Source organism: Myxine glutinosa, chromosome 3 (genome assembly GCF_964187855.1).
Source record: "Myxine glutinosa chromosome 3, kmMyxGlut1.1, whole genome shotgun sequence".
NCBI classification, from domain to species: Eukaryota; Metazoa; Chordata; class Myxini; order Myxiniformes; family Myxinidae; genus Myxine; species Myxine glutinosa.
The window spans coordinates 1,496,821-1,510,503 of NC_136263.1; the positions used below are offsets into that span (position 1 = coordinate 1,496,821).

At 42.8% G+C, this 13,683-nt stretch overlaps 1 protein-coding gene across 5 annotated transcripts in view; it reads right to left on the bottom strand.

Moving 5' to 3' along the window:
* The window catches only part of PDCD11 (programmed cell death 11), a 698,902-nt gene that overhangs the window by 175,531 nt on the left and 509,688 nt on the right, over positions 1–13,683 (bottom strand). For 2 of the 5 annotated variants that reach the window (XM_078773691.1, XM_078773688.1), the window contains exons 1-2: positions 11,940–12,246; positions 8,058–8,168 (exon numbers count right to left, since the gene is read on the bottom strand). The exons of 1 other annotated variant lie outside the window; for it this stretch is intronic. In XM_078773691.1, coding sequence (XP_078629817.1) covers positions 8,058–8,162 — 105 coding nt within the window. In that variant the 5' untranslated portion in view covers positions 8,163–8,168; positions 11,940–12,246. Of the gene's footprint in view, positions 1–8,057; positions 8,169–11,939; positions 12,265–13,683 lie in introns of those variants that run through there. 2 more of the 5 variants (XM_078773689.1, XM_078773690.1) reach the window with 2 other exon arrangements.

Here is a 13,683-nt window from a genome sequence, read left to right on the forward strand (position 1 = left end):
CTTTTCCCTCATTGGACACCTGTGGCACGATTTTGGCCAACGTTTCAGGATCGGGTTAGTCTTGGTAACAGTTCGTGCCGCGGTTGCTAAACACCGCTCGGCAATCAATTAACATCTGTCCGCGGTACGAACGGGGCTGTGCACCGGCCTTTCCGGAGGTCGCGGTGCAGCTTCAGGGACCGCGTCGGTCAGTCACAAACGAGGGGACTAATACCCCCTCAAAGGGGAACCATAGGCCGACGTTGGGTTCCGTAACAATATATATATATATATATATATATATATATATATATATATATATATATATATATATATATATATATATATATATATATATATATATATAGTTGCGGATCTCCGACGTCGGCTCTCCCCTTATCAAGGGGGGGTTAATTCCCTTGTCCTTTTATCTTGCCGACGCGAGTCCTGGAAGTTATAACATCCTTCCCGGCGCGGTGTTAGGTAGGGTTTGTTAGGCCTAGGGGTTCACGACTACCTAATTACTAATGCCGACCGGAAACGAGGGCATAACTCCCGCTCGAACCACGGATAATATGGAAAATACCGAGCGGATAGCAATCCGCGATCCGAGCTGTTAACTTTCACGAGCCTCGATTCAGTATACAAAAAAAAAAAGAAAAAAAAAAAGTGACTAGACCCGATTCTAAGCGGTTGCGATCGTGCCACGCTTACCCAATTGGAGAAAAGACTGATGCGATCGGATGGAGAGGAAACCAAGAAAATAGGAAGAACAAAGCAATTTATTACAAATGTACAAGAAGGAGAAGAGGAAAAGAAAGAAGGGAATGTACAAGGAAGCGGAAGAAGAAGCACACAGGGCAGCCTTAAACAGTCTTATCTTATTCCCTGGACAAACGGGCCCGTCTCTCATACAGACACTCACACGGGGATTGTAGATGGTTGATGGTCACCAGCACGTCCAGGCTCCAACCCGGCTCCGGTCCAGCGGACGAAACCCGGCAGGCAGCTCTTCAGTGTAACGCGAACGGACAATTATAAAATGGGGGGAAGGCTGGTGTCCTGGCTGCGTTCGTAATAGTTGCACACTCGTGCCAAACGCCCCCTTTTCCAATGTCCTCCTTTGAAACGCCAATGCCAGCGAGCCCTCTTTGATCAAGCGCAGGTACCCACAAGTCCTCTTTAATGAGCACCGCTGCATAAATCCTCTTAACGAGCGCCTTCCAACAAGTCCTTTTAGCACAAGCTTCCTACGAGAGTCCTTCTCAATGCGCATTTCCAACCAGTCCTGTAAAAGGGCTTTGTGCTCGCGCTTTTATATCTCATACAAGCGATCGCTCCGCCAGCCCAAAAGCCACGCCTATCAGGCGATCTTACTTCAGCCCTGGTTGGCTGGTCGTCGCTTACCGGCCCCGCCCTGATGGTGGGTTGACGTGGCCACACCTCCATTCTTGTGCTCCACCTCCTTTCTCGGGCTTTACCTCATGGCTTATGGCGGCGTTGAGCGAGTGCACGGGCAGCGAAGGCTGCTGACAAGGCGCGAAACAATTGGGAGGGCCGTGGGGTACAGACAGGAGGGCGTGTAATGGCGTCGCTTGGAGAGAGAGGCTGCCAAAATGGATGGAATGGGGCCTACTCCTTATTTGATTGACACAACGCAGATTCAACTATTGGAAACATGGCCTTATCTTTTCACATACTAATGAAATAACTTAAGTCCTCTGGTGACCTACGTGTTGCTTGTGGCCTATCTATGGGGTGCTACCTTTAACCCTTTAATGATGTGATATTTACAAGTGTGGGTTCTCAAAACCGCAACAATACAATTACAACAACTACTTACAACAACTACTACAACACTATTCAAGTTGGTGAAACCGATGTAAACTTTGTTTCGTCGGCCAAGAACCTTTGTGTGGTTTTCGACTGTAACATGACATTTTCCAAGCAAGTACTTCAAACTTGCAAATCAGCATACTTTCAGCTGCGAAAGATCGCATTCATTCGCCACTTTCTTACTCCTCAAGCTGCTCTAACTCTGGTCTGTGCCCTTGTCCTCTCAAGGCTAGACTATTGTAATTCTTTGTATGCTGGCTGCCCTCAGTTTCTCTTGGATAAGTTACAAAAGGTTCAAAACTCTGCCGCTCGTCTTGTCTGTAAGGCGAAGAAGTCTGACCATGTTACTCCGCTTCTTGAATCTTTACACTGGCTGCCTGTCTCTGCTCGTGTGCAACACAAAATTTGCACACTATGTTATAAATCATTGTGTGGAATGGGACCTCACTTTCTCTCCGATTTGCTCACTCTCTATGAACCTCGGCGACGGCTTCGTTGAAGCGACGACTCTATGACCTTAGAGCTGCCGCGCACCAGCACCAAGTCATTTGGCGAGAAATCCTTTTCCTTTGCTGCACCTCTGCTCTGGAATGACTTGCCTTCCTCTGTTCGACATGTTGACTCTCTTCCTGCCTTTAAAACCTCCCTCAAAACCTATCTGTTTCACAAGTCTTTCAAAGTCTAAGTCCTGTTTTCCCTTTGGTTTGAGGTGGGACAGAGATCGAGAGTATGTCTGTGTACATGTGCGGGGGAGGGAGGGAAGGAGGAGGGGGAGTACACATCTGTGGGTTTTGAATGGGGAGGGAGAGGAATAGGGCAAGAGTGAAGGTGTGTATGTTTGTGTATGCGAGTGCGGTGTGTGTGCCTTTGCATGATAATGTAAAGCGCCATGAGGGTCGTTTACTCTACTTGATGGGGCTATATAAGACTCCTTTATTATTATTATTATTATTATTATCCTCTTGTCCCAATAAGACTGCATAATCTATATGTAATGGAGCAAGTGTTTGTGATCATGTATGCATGCATGTATGTATGTACGTATGTATGCACAGTGCATTCAGAAAGTATTCAGACCCCTTCACTTTTTTCATATTTCGTTATGTTGCAGACTTATGCCGAAATCGTTTAAATTCATTTTTTCCCTCATCATTCTACACTCAATACCCCACAATGACAAAGAGAAAACAGGATTTAAGAAAGTTTTGCAAAAATATTAAAAATAAAAAACTGAAATATCACATTTACATAAGTATTCAGACCCTTTGCTATGACACTTGAAATTTAGCTCAGGTGCCTCCCATTTCTCTTGATCATCTTTGGGATGTTTCTACACCTTGATTGGAGTCCACCTGTGGTAAATTCAATTGATTGGACATGATTTGGAAAGGCACACACCTGTCTATATAAGGTCTCAGCTGACAATGCATATCAGAGCAAAAATCAAGCCATGAGGTCGAAGGAACTGCCTGCAGAGCTCAGAGACAGGATTGTGTCGAGGCACAGATCTGGAGAAGCCGACAAAAAAAATTCTGCTGCATTGAAGATTCCCAAGAGCACAGTGGCCTCCATAATTCTCAAATGGAAGAAGTTTGGAACAACCAGGACTCTTCCTATAGCTGGCCGCCCGGCCAAACTGATCAATCGGGGGAGAAGGGCCTTGGTAATAGAGGTGACCAACAACCCGATGGTCACTCTGGCTGAGCTCCCGAGATCCTGTGTTGAGATGGGAGAAACTTCCAGAAGGACAACCATCACTGCAACACTCCACCGATCTGGGCTTTATGGCAGAGTGGCCAGACGGAAGCCTCTCCTCAGTGAAAGACACATGAAAGCCCACAGAATCTTGTTTCTCTCAGTCTGAGAGTCCTTTGGGTGCTTTTTTGCAAACTCCAAGCGGGCTTTCATGTGTCTTTGTCAAGTCCATGGATCAGCAGAAAAAAGGTCCTAAACAAGTAAAGATACATTCAAAGTACACCGCCCCCATGCCAAATAATTAAATATCCCACAACGCGGCATTGACAGGGCGCCCCTGGCGCCCAGCAATACCGCAGTGCAGCTCACAGAGAGTGCATTGGGAGGGAGAGGTGTACAATAATTGATTGATTAATTGCATAATTAAAATCAATAAAAGATTATCATAAAATATTTTCTTAATCAATTGGCTAATAGCATAACGAAACCACTAGTGCTTCATCCGAAGATGTATATTTTAGAAATTTAATTAAATGTCATTAATAAAAAATTAAATAACTAATTGATTAATCAATAAATAATTAATCGATTAAATGATTAATCAATAAATCAAAAATATCCTTGATAGCCACATCACTTGGTCACTGTCATGTCCAAATATTAGCTTCATAGCTCAAAAGGTGCCTGAGATATTGGCCAAATGAGAAAGAAAATAAATAAATGATTAATTAATGAAAATAAATAAACAAGAATCATTGAAAAATTAAATTATTAATCAATTCGGTCATAGAATACATAAACCACCACCATTTTATCAGAATCTGTGAGTTAAAAAAAAATTTTTTACTCATTAATCGAATAATTAAATAATTAATCGATTAATTGATTAATTGATAAATCAAAATTAGCCTTTGCAGCCAAATCACCTGGTCATTGGCATGTCCAAATATCAGCTTCCTAACTCAAAAGGTGCCTGAGATAATGGTCAGAAGAGAAAGGAAATTTAATTAATTGAATAAGTACTTATGAATGAATGATCGTTTTAAGGCCATTTTTCCCCGCTAGAGCGGGGGTTAGCCTTGCGGGCCCCATGACAATCATGGTTCCCTGTTTTGAGGCAATGTTTTTATGGCCGGATGCCCTTCCTGACGCCAACCCTTGGTCACGCTCTTCGATGCGCAGGGATAGGGGAGAGTGGGGTAAGATGAGCCATTTTTCAGTAATGCCCTTCTGGACATCAAATATAAAGTGCTGTGCATCAGAGCCATAGTGATTATGATGGTGTAAATACTTGCTTCTCCCCTCATACACGTTACCATTTCATTTTCATGTAATTAATTAGCAGAGGCCTTCAAAAAAAAGTTGTCTAATGGCTCATTTTGCCCCAATGATGGGGCAATTTGATCATGGGTTCGGGGTAACTTGAGCCAGTGGGTAAGTTGAGCCACAAGGAAAAACCAACATGAAACATTTTGTGTCCCATCAAATTCACCGGCTCAATACAGGACAGATCAGCAATAAAACAAGTTTGAGACAAAAAGTTTAAGTCCAGATCCACTGGAAAAGCTTATTATTGATAAAACACTGAGAAAACCCATTGAAACTGGGAATGCATGAAGTATTAATGAATACACATTTTTTTTAACAATCACGCAAAAGCTGTTGCTTATAGCTTTAACAATGCAAAACAAGACAAAGTAGTTTCCTGTAAATGTTCACGTTTCTCAGATCAGATTTTTCAGTTCAATAATTGAAACTTGATAAATGGTCCTTTCCCTTGTGTGAAATGTACGCACATGTAAGAAGCACCTCGTGTCTATTACAAAGTAACATGATGTAATTGATCTAATAAAATTTAACAGTTTGAACTGAAATAATTATACATGTATTGTGTTCTGATTATTAGTAAGACACATTAATTATCAGTAAACTTTGGCTGAATGCTCATACATATGTAATCGTCAAGATTTATCAGTCAGATATGCTGATGAACTGGTTTGTATTTCAAATAATTATGAAGAACAACCACTGCTGTCTTCCTTTTATAGTCCCAAGGCATTTTTCCATTTACCTGTGATTAATGCAAAAATATTTACATAAATCATTCTTAGGAATAGGATTTAGATCTATACACAAGTATCGGTGTTATATTACAAGAACTACAGTTTTCAACTCCAACTTGCGTATAAAGCAATTACTTTATCTTGCACACATGTTCATGGGGTAAGATGAGCCATGGCTCAACTTGACCCGACCCAATTGATCATCTTACCCCACGGGCGCCACTTTGAATATAAACATGCTCATTTCACGTATTGATTCAATTTACAATTCATACTCTCAGGTAAATAATCTACACCATTCATGTTCACATTACTACATAAACAATTCATTAAGCTTCCATTAATTCTATTGTTATCACCCTCAAAACACCATAACTCAAAGTTTGGGAAATTCTGAAAAAAATACAAATTTCATAACATCTTACTTACCCCTGCTTCATATTCCTCTGCATGTGTACTCAGGAAGAAAGACTGTTGCTATGAAAGTATAGATGGCGCTCTAACACCTTCAAATATTTCACTTTCTAAGAAACATGGGGTGGCTCAACTTACCCTTAGGCTCAACTTACCCCACTCTCCCCTACGGTGTGCCTATTCTGAACCGGGGTACACACCGTGATCATTCATCCCAGGAAGCTGGTACTCAATTTGCCGACCTCGGAAGGATGACAGGCTGAGTCAACCCCCCTGGCGTTAATTCAGCGATCGACCGGGATTCGAACCCAGGATCCTAGGATCCCAAGCCGGCACCCTAGCCGCTAAGCCAACGCCAGGTGTGTGTGTGTGTGTGTGTGTGTGTGTGTGTGTGTGTGTGTGTGTGTGTGTGTGTGTGTGTGTGTGTGTGTGTGTGTGTGTGTGTGTGTGTGTGTGTGTGTGTGTGTAGCATGAACACGAGAAATGAACACGAGAAAAAGCACAGGTCCCAGAACACTGCCTTGACCCTCTGCTTGCTTGAAACTTGAAAAGAGACTGCATGACTCCAGCCTGGCCAAGAAGGAGAGATGATGACATGACTCCAGCCATGAATAAGTACTTAATTAATCGCCAATAATTAAATAACTCCTCAATTAATTGATTATTCAAAAAACAAAAAATACTGTTTTTGACAAATTACTTGCTCACTATTGTGCCGAAATTTCAGCTTCCGAGCTCAAAGGATGGCTGAGATATCACCCGGACAAACAAGAAAGAAAGAAAGAAAGCAAGAAAGAAAACAACCAGGGTGAAAAATGAGTACTCCCTTTCAGCGTGCATCACTGCCTAGCCCCCTTCGGTGCCCACCAATGACGATTTGCAATGCCTGGAGATGGCATAGGAAAGGTGCGGTGTACAACAAACAAACAAACAAACAAACAAACAACCAGAATGAAAACTGAGTACTCGCTTTCAGCATGCGTCATTGCCGAGCCCCTTCGGTGCCCGGCAATGACATTATGCAGCGCCTGGAGATGGCATAGGAAAGGAGCGGTGTACAACAACCAGAATGAAAAATGAGTACTCCTTTTCAGCGTGCGTCATTGCCGAGCCCCCTTCGGTGCCCAGCAATGACGTTATGCATCGCCGGGAGATGGCATCGGAAAGGTGTGGTGTACAACAAACAAACAAACAAACAAACAACCAGAATGAAAACTGAGTACTCCCTTTCAGCGTGCGTCATTGCCGAGCCCCCTTCGGTGCCCGGCAATGACATTATGCAGCGCCTGGCGATGGCATAGGAAAGGAGCGGTGTACAACAACCAGAATGAAAACTGAGTACTCGCTTTCAGCGTGCGTCATTGCCGAGCCCCCTTCGGTGCCCGGCAATGACATTATGCAGCGCCTGGAGATTGCATAGGAAAGTAGTGGTGTACAACAACCAGAATGAAAACTGAGTACTCCCTTTCAGTGTGCGTCATTGCCGAGCCCCCTTCGGTGCCCAGCAATGACGTTATGCATCGCCTGGAGATGGCATAGGAAAGGTGTGGTGTACAACAAACAAACAAACAACCAGAATGAAAACTGAGTACTCGCTTTCAGCGTGCGTCATTGCCGAGCCCCCTTCGGTGCCCGGCAATGACATTATGCAGCGCCTGGAGATTGCATAGGAAAGTAGCGGTGTACAACAACCAGAATGAAAACTGAGTACTCCCTTTCAGTGTGCGTCATTGCCGAGCCCCCTTCGGTGCCCGGCAATGACATTATGCAGCGCCTGCAGATGGCATGGGAAAGGAGCGGTGTACAATATAGGAGCTTCTAATACTTCTAGCTAGGCCAAGCCCTAGACAATAGTCTGGAGGCAGTGGTGTAAGGATTGTTATGTGATGGCAATGCTGTATAAACACACACACACACACACACACACACACACACACACACACACACACACACACACACACACACACACTGGGTGTTCAGCGCATCCTGTTGGAAAAGCTACTTGAACACCTGTGGATGAGCTCTCCAAATAGAGATCTTACATCATCAAGGTAATTTACTTCCACTTACATCAAAAAGATTGTCATTTGCAATGGTCTTTCTTTTCTGAGCTGAGGCGGGAGTCGTGTTTTCCTGCTTGCCCCCTCGAGGGAAATTCTCTTCCAACAAAGCCATGGAATCCTGCACAGCACAAGAGGGGAAATATAAGGGTCTAGAACGCCACTCAGTAGAGCGCATACTCCTGCCGTGGGTCAAGTTGGAATAGTACGATTTCACAAACGTTTGAGGGAGTAGTTCAGTGACAACACAAGACAGACACTGCACAGATATATATTTAGAATATATAGAAGATAATGTTAAAAAAAAACAAGGCAATTTCACTTACATTTTCGGATTCAGCATTCAATTCTATATAAGTGAGTGTATTTTGAGGCATGTGTGACTTCAAATAAAATTGTAAGCCAGAAAAACGTTCGTTTCATTCCTTAGGGATACAACATGTAAAACTGGCCCAAACGTGAAAGCAAAACTCGCTCATTTTAAGTCGTACAAGCTAAAGCGACCACTCATTCTTCTGGGAAGAATCCCGTGCACATGCTTGTCACACTTATAAGTCACCTAAGTCTTTATAAGTTCATCAAATACTGACACCGCGATTGACATTCGCCGAGGTAAATGTTGATCTCTTCTGACTCTCTGAGGTATAATTTTTTTTTAAAGGGGAAAAAAGCAGTTTTAAAGCATTATACGTATCAAACGATACATTTTATGCAACGGGGAAACCGAATACACACTTTGGTGGTTTTAAAATGACAGAATATGTCTTTATTAGAAAGGAAAAAAAAGAACCTTGAAGACAACGCTGCTAACAAAATACACCGCTCTAACGCATAACCACGAGTTTAAACTACATTTACAACAAATATGAAAACTATTTTCATATCACAATGTTAAATATAGAATATATAGAAGATAATGTCAAAAAAAAATGAGCCCTATCTTCCAATGGTAAACAATCCTTCAAATAATTCCTGGATCCGGAATAATATCCTGAGCTTCACCAAAAACTAATCAATTCTTCCTTATCCCAAGGGCAATCATCCCACCAACTTTCATCCAAATCCGTTCAGAACTTTTCCAGATATCTTGTTCACAAACACACGAACACACACACACACGGACACGATCGAATGCATTACTTCCTGGCGGGAGTAATTATCTGCTGTTAACGTTTTAACGAAACCTTTACATCTCCACATTGTGTGTACATCATGCACATCTCCACATAGTGTGTACATCATGCACATCTCCACTGTATAGTCTGTACATCATGTACATCTCCACATAATCTGTACATCATGTACATCTCCATATAGTCTGTACATCATGTACATCTCCACATAGTCTGTACGTCATGTACATCTCCACATAGTCTGTACATCATTTACATCTCCACATAGTCTGTACATCATGTACATCTCCACATAGTCTGTACATCATTTACATCTCCACATAATCTGTACATCATTTACATCTCCACATAGTCTGTACATCATGTACATCTCCACATACTCTGTACATCATGTACATCTCCACATAGTCTGTACATCATTTACATCTCCACATAGTCTGTACATCATGTACATCTCCACATAGTCTGTACATCATTTACATCTCCACATAGTCTGTACATCATTTACATCTCCACATAGTCTGTACATCATTTACATCTCCACATAGTCTGTACATCATTTACATCTCCACATAGTCTGTACATCATGCACATCTCCACATAGTCTGTACATCATGTACATCTCCACATAGTCTGTACATCATTTACATCTCCACATAGTCTGTACATCATGCACATCTCCACATAGTCTGTACATCATGTACATCTCCACATAGTGTGTACATCATGTACATCTCCACATAGTCTGTACATCATTTACATCTCCACATAGTCTGTACATCATGTACATCTCCACATAGTCTGTACATCATTTACATCTCCACATAGTCTGTACATCATTTACATCTCCACATAGTCTGTACATCATTTACATCTCCACATAATCTGTACATCATTTACATCTCCACATAGTCTGTACATCATGTACATCTCCACATAGTCTGTACATCATGTACATCTCCACATAGTCTGTACATCATGCACATCTCCACATAGTCTGTACATCATGTACATCTCCACATAGTCTGTACATCATTTACATCTCCACATAGTCTGTACATCATGCACATCTCCACATAGTCTGTACATCATGTACATCTCCACATAGTCTGTACATCATGTACATCTCCACATAGTCTGTACATCATGTACATCTCCACATAGTCTGTACATCATGTGCATCTCCACATAGTCTGTACATCATGTACATCTCCACATAGTCTGTACATCATGTACATCTCCACATAGTCTGTACATCATGTACATCTCCACATAGTCTGTACATCATGTACATCTCCACATAGTCTGTACATCATTTACATCTCCACATAGTCTGTACATCATGTACATCTCCACATAGTGTGTACATCATGTACATCTCCACATAGTCTGTACATCATTTACATCTCCACATAGTCTGTACATCATGTACATCTCCACATAGTGTGTACATCATGTACATCTCCACATAGTGTGTTCATCATGTACATCTCCACATAGTCTGTACATCATGTACATCTCCACATAGTCTGTACATCATGTACATCTCCACATAGTCTGTACATCATGTACATCTCCACATAGTCTGTACATCATTTACATCTCCACATAGTCTGTACATCATGTACATCTCCACATAGTCTGTACATCATGTACATCTCCACATAGTGTGTACATCATTTACATCTCCACATAGTCTGTACATCATGCACATCTCCACATAGTGTGTACATCATGTACATCTCCACATAGTCTGTACATCATGCACATCTCCACATAGTCTGTACATCATGTACATCTCCACATAGTCTGTACATCATGTACATCTCCACATAGTCTGTACATCATTTACATCTCCACATAGTCTGTACATCATTTACATCTCCACATAGTCTGTACATCATGTACATCTCCACATAGTCTGTACATCATTTACATCTCCACATAGTCTGTACATCATGCACATCTCCACATAGTCTGTACATCATGTACATCTCCACATAGTCTGTACATCATTTACATCTCCACATAGTCTGTACATCATGCACATCTCCACATAGTCTGTACATCATGTACATCTCCACATAGTCTGTACATCATGTACATCTCCACATAGTCTGTACATCATTTACATCTCCACATAATCTGTACATCATTTACATCTCCACATAGTCTGTACATCATGCACATCTCCACATAGTCTGTACATCATGTACATCTCCACATAGTCTGTACATCATTTACATCTCCACATAGTCTGTACATCATGTACATCTCCACATAGTCTGTACACCATATACATCTCCACATAGTGTGTACATCATGTACATCCCCACATAGTGTGTACACCATGTACATCTTCACATAGTGTGTACTCGTATACTATGTATGTATGTATGTATGTATGTATGTATGTATGTACATGTGTGTATGTATATATATTTGTATGTATGTATGTATATTGTATGTATGTATGTTTGTATGTATGTATGGATGTATGATGTATGTGTACATGCATGTATGATGCGTGTATACATGTATGTATATATATATATTTGTATGTATGTATATATGTATGTATATATGTATGTATACATGCATGTATGTACATATATATATGTGTATGTATGTATGTATGTATGTATGTATGTATATATGTATGTATATATGTATGTATACATGCATGTATGTACATATATATATATGTGTATGTATGTATGTATGTATGTATGTATGTATGTATGTATACAATAACATGCCTATTTCGGCGCCGATGTGATGATAAGACGTGAGAACGATCTTCCTGCTCAGCGGAACGGGTTACGATCTAGTCGAGACACCTCAGACCGCCGAGGCCGCAGGCCGAGTCCCAAAGCACGGGCCCGACGCTTGGCTATAAACACACCCGAATGAAAGAGAAGCTGCCGCAACGCACTCCGCCGTATAACCGGCTGAAGATGTGAGAAAAGGTGTAAAAGAAAGGAATGAAACCTGTCAGTGAAATGAACGGTGAAGAAGAAACCCAAGCCCACGTGCGCGTACAGGAATCACGTGAAACAAATCGTCATCAACTTCTTCTTCTTCGTTTTAGTTTGCTTGCATTTTCAGAGCCGCGAGGCTCCACACCATGATCTCTACACTACTGGATAGGAGGCTCGAGTATGAAAGTTGACCCCACCGTCCGCCATCTTTGTTCACCCAAAAAGGAATCACACCTACATTTTACACCACTGAAATCAATACCTTCCGCACACGCAAAGCTTGTTCATCATTGTTCCAGAATGATCTAAAACCAACATCGACTATAAATCGATGACGTGTGTGTGTGTGTGTGTGTGTGTGTGTGTGTGTGTGTGTGTGTGTGTGTGTGTGTGTGTGTGTGTGTGTGTGTGTGTGTGTGTGTTTCATGCTTTTTGTGACTATTAATTAATGATGTACTATTGAAATGTATTCTGAGACCCCTTTGACCTTTGAAGACCCTTTAAAACCCTCACAATCCTAAAAACCCCAAACACCCCAAAATACCACGAAGACCTAAAATATTGCAAAGACCCTTAACGACATCGAAGACCCAAAAGACCATTAAAGATCCCAAAAACCCAAGAGAACCTTTTGGACTCTGAAGAACGAAAAGACCCCAAAGACCGAAAATATTCCAAAGATCCTTAAAGATACCGAAGACCAAAAGACCGAAAGACTCCGAATAGGTAACGAATACATAGGTAACCCAAACGCAATTCTTTCCACTGAAAAACACATTGCCAATCATCACGGTTTAATTTGAGGGTGTAGCGGTTGCCGCTAAACATACACAATCGTCTTATACCTGCCGAGGACGCAACCACGGAGCGATCGCTGTGCCGGGCTCGCCCAGACCGCCCGGAGACGCTCAGTCTCGCCTTTCCCGGGCATGCCCGGACTCGCCTTTCCCGGGCTCGCCCGGCCCGTCCGGCGACACCCAGTCTCGCCGTTCCCGGGCATGTCCAGACTCGCCCAGGTCTCCCGGACACGCCCAGTCGCGCCTTTTAAGGGCAAACGCTCCGGCATGAGATATTCGAGTGTGTAGCGGTTACCGCTGGATGTACATAATCGCCTTGCACCGGCCAGAACACGGCCAGACGCGCCTCTCCCGGGCATGCCCGGACTCACTGTTCCCGGGCACGCCCGAACCTCCCGGGCACGCCCGGTCTCGTCTTTCCCGGGCATGCCCGCTATCGCCTTTCCAGGGCTCGCCCAGAGCGTCCGGGCATGCCCGCTATCGCCTTTCCAGTGCTCGCCCAGAGCGCCCGGGCACGCCCAGCCTCGACTTGCCAGGCCGCAGCCAAACACGCCCGGGCAGGTCCAGACTCGCCTTTCCAAGGCTCGCCCTTGATACCCGGGCATGCCCGGTATAGCTTTTGCCGGGCAAACTTCCCGACATAAATGTGTATATATATTGTTGCCCGAAAAACGGGCTTGTTAGAATACCTGAGCTGTTTTGTTTCAATAAAGCAACTCGGACGA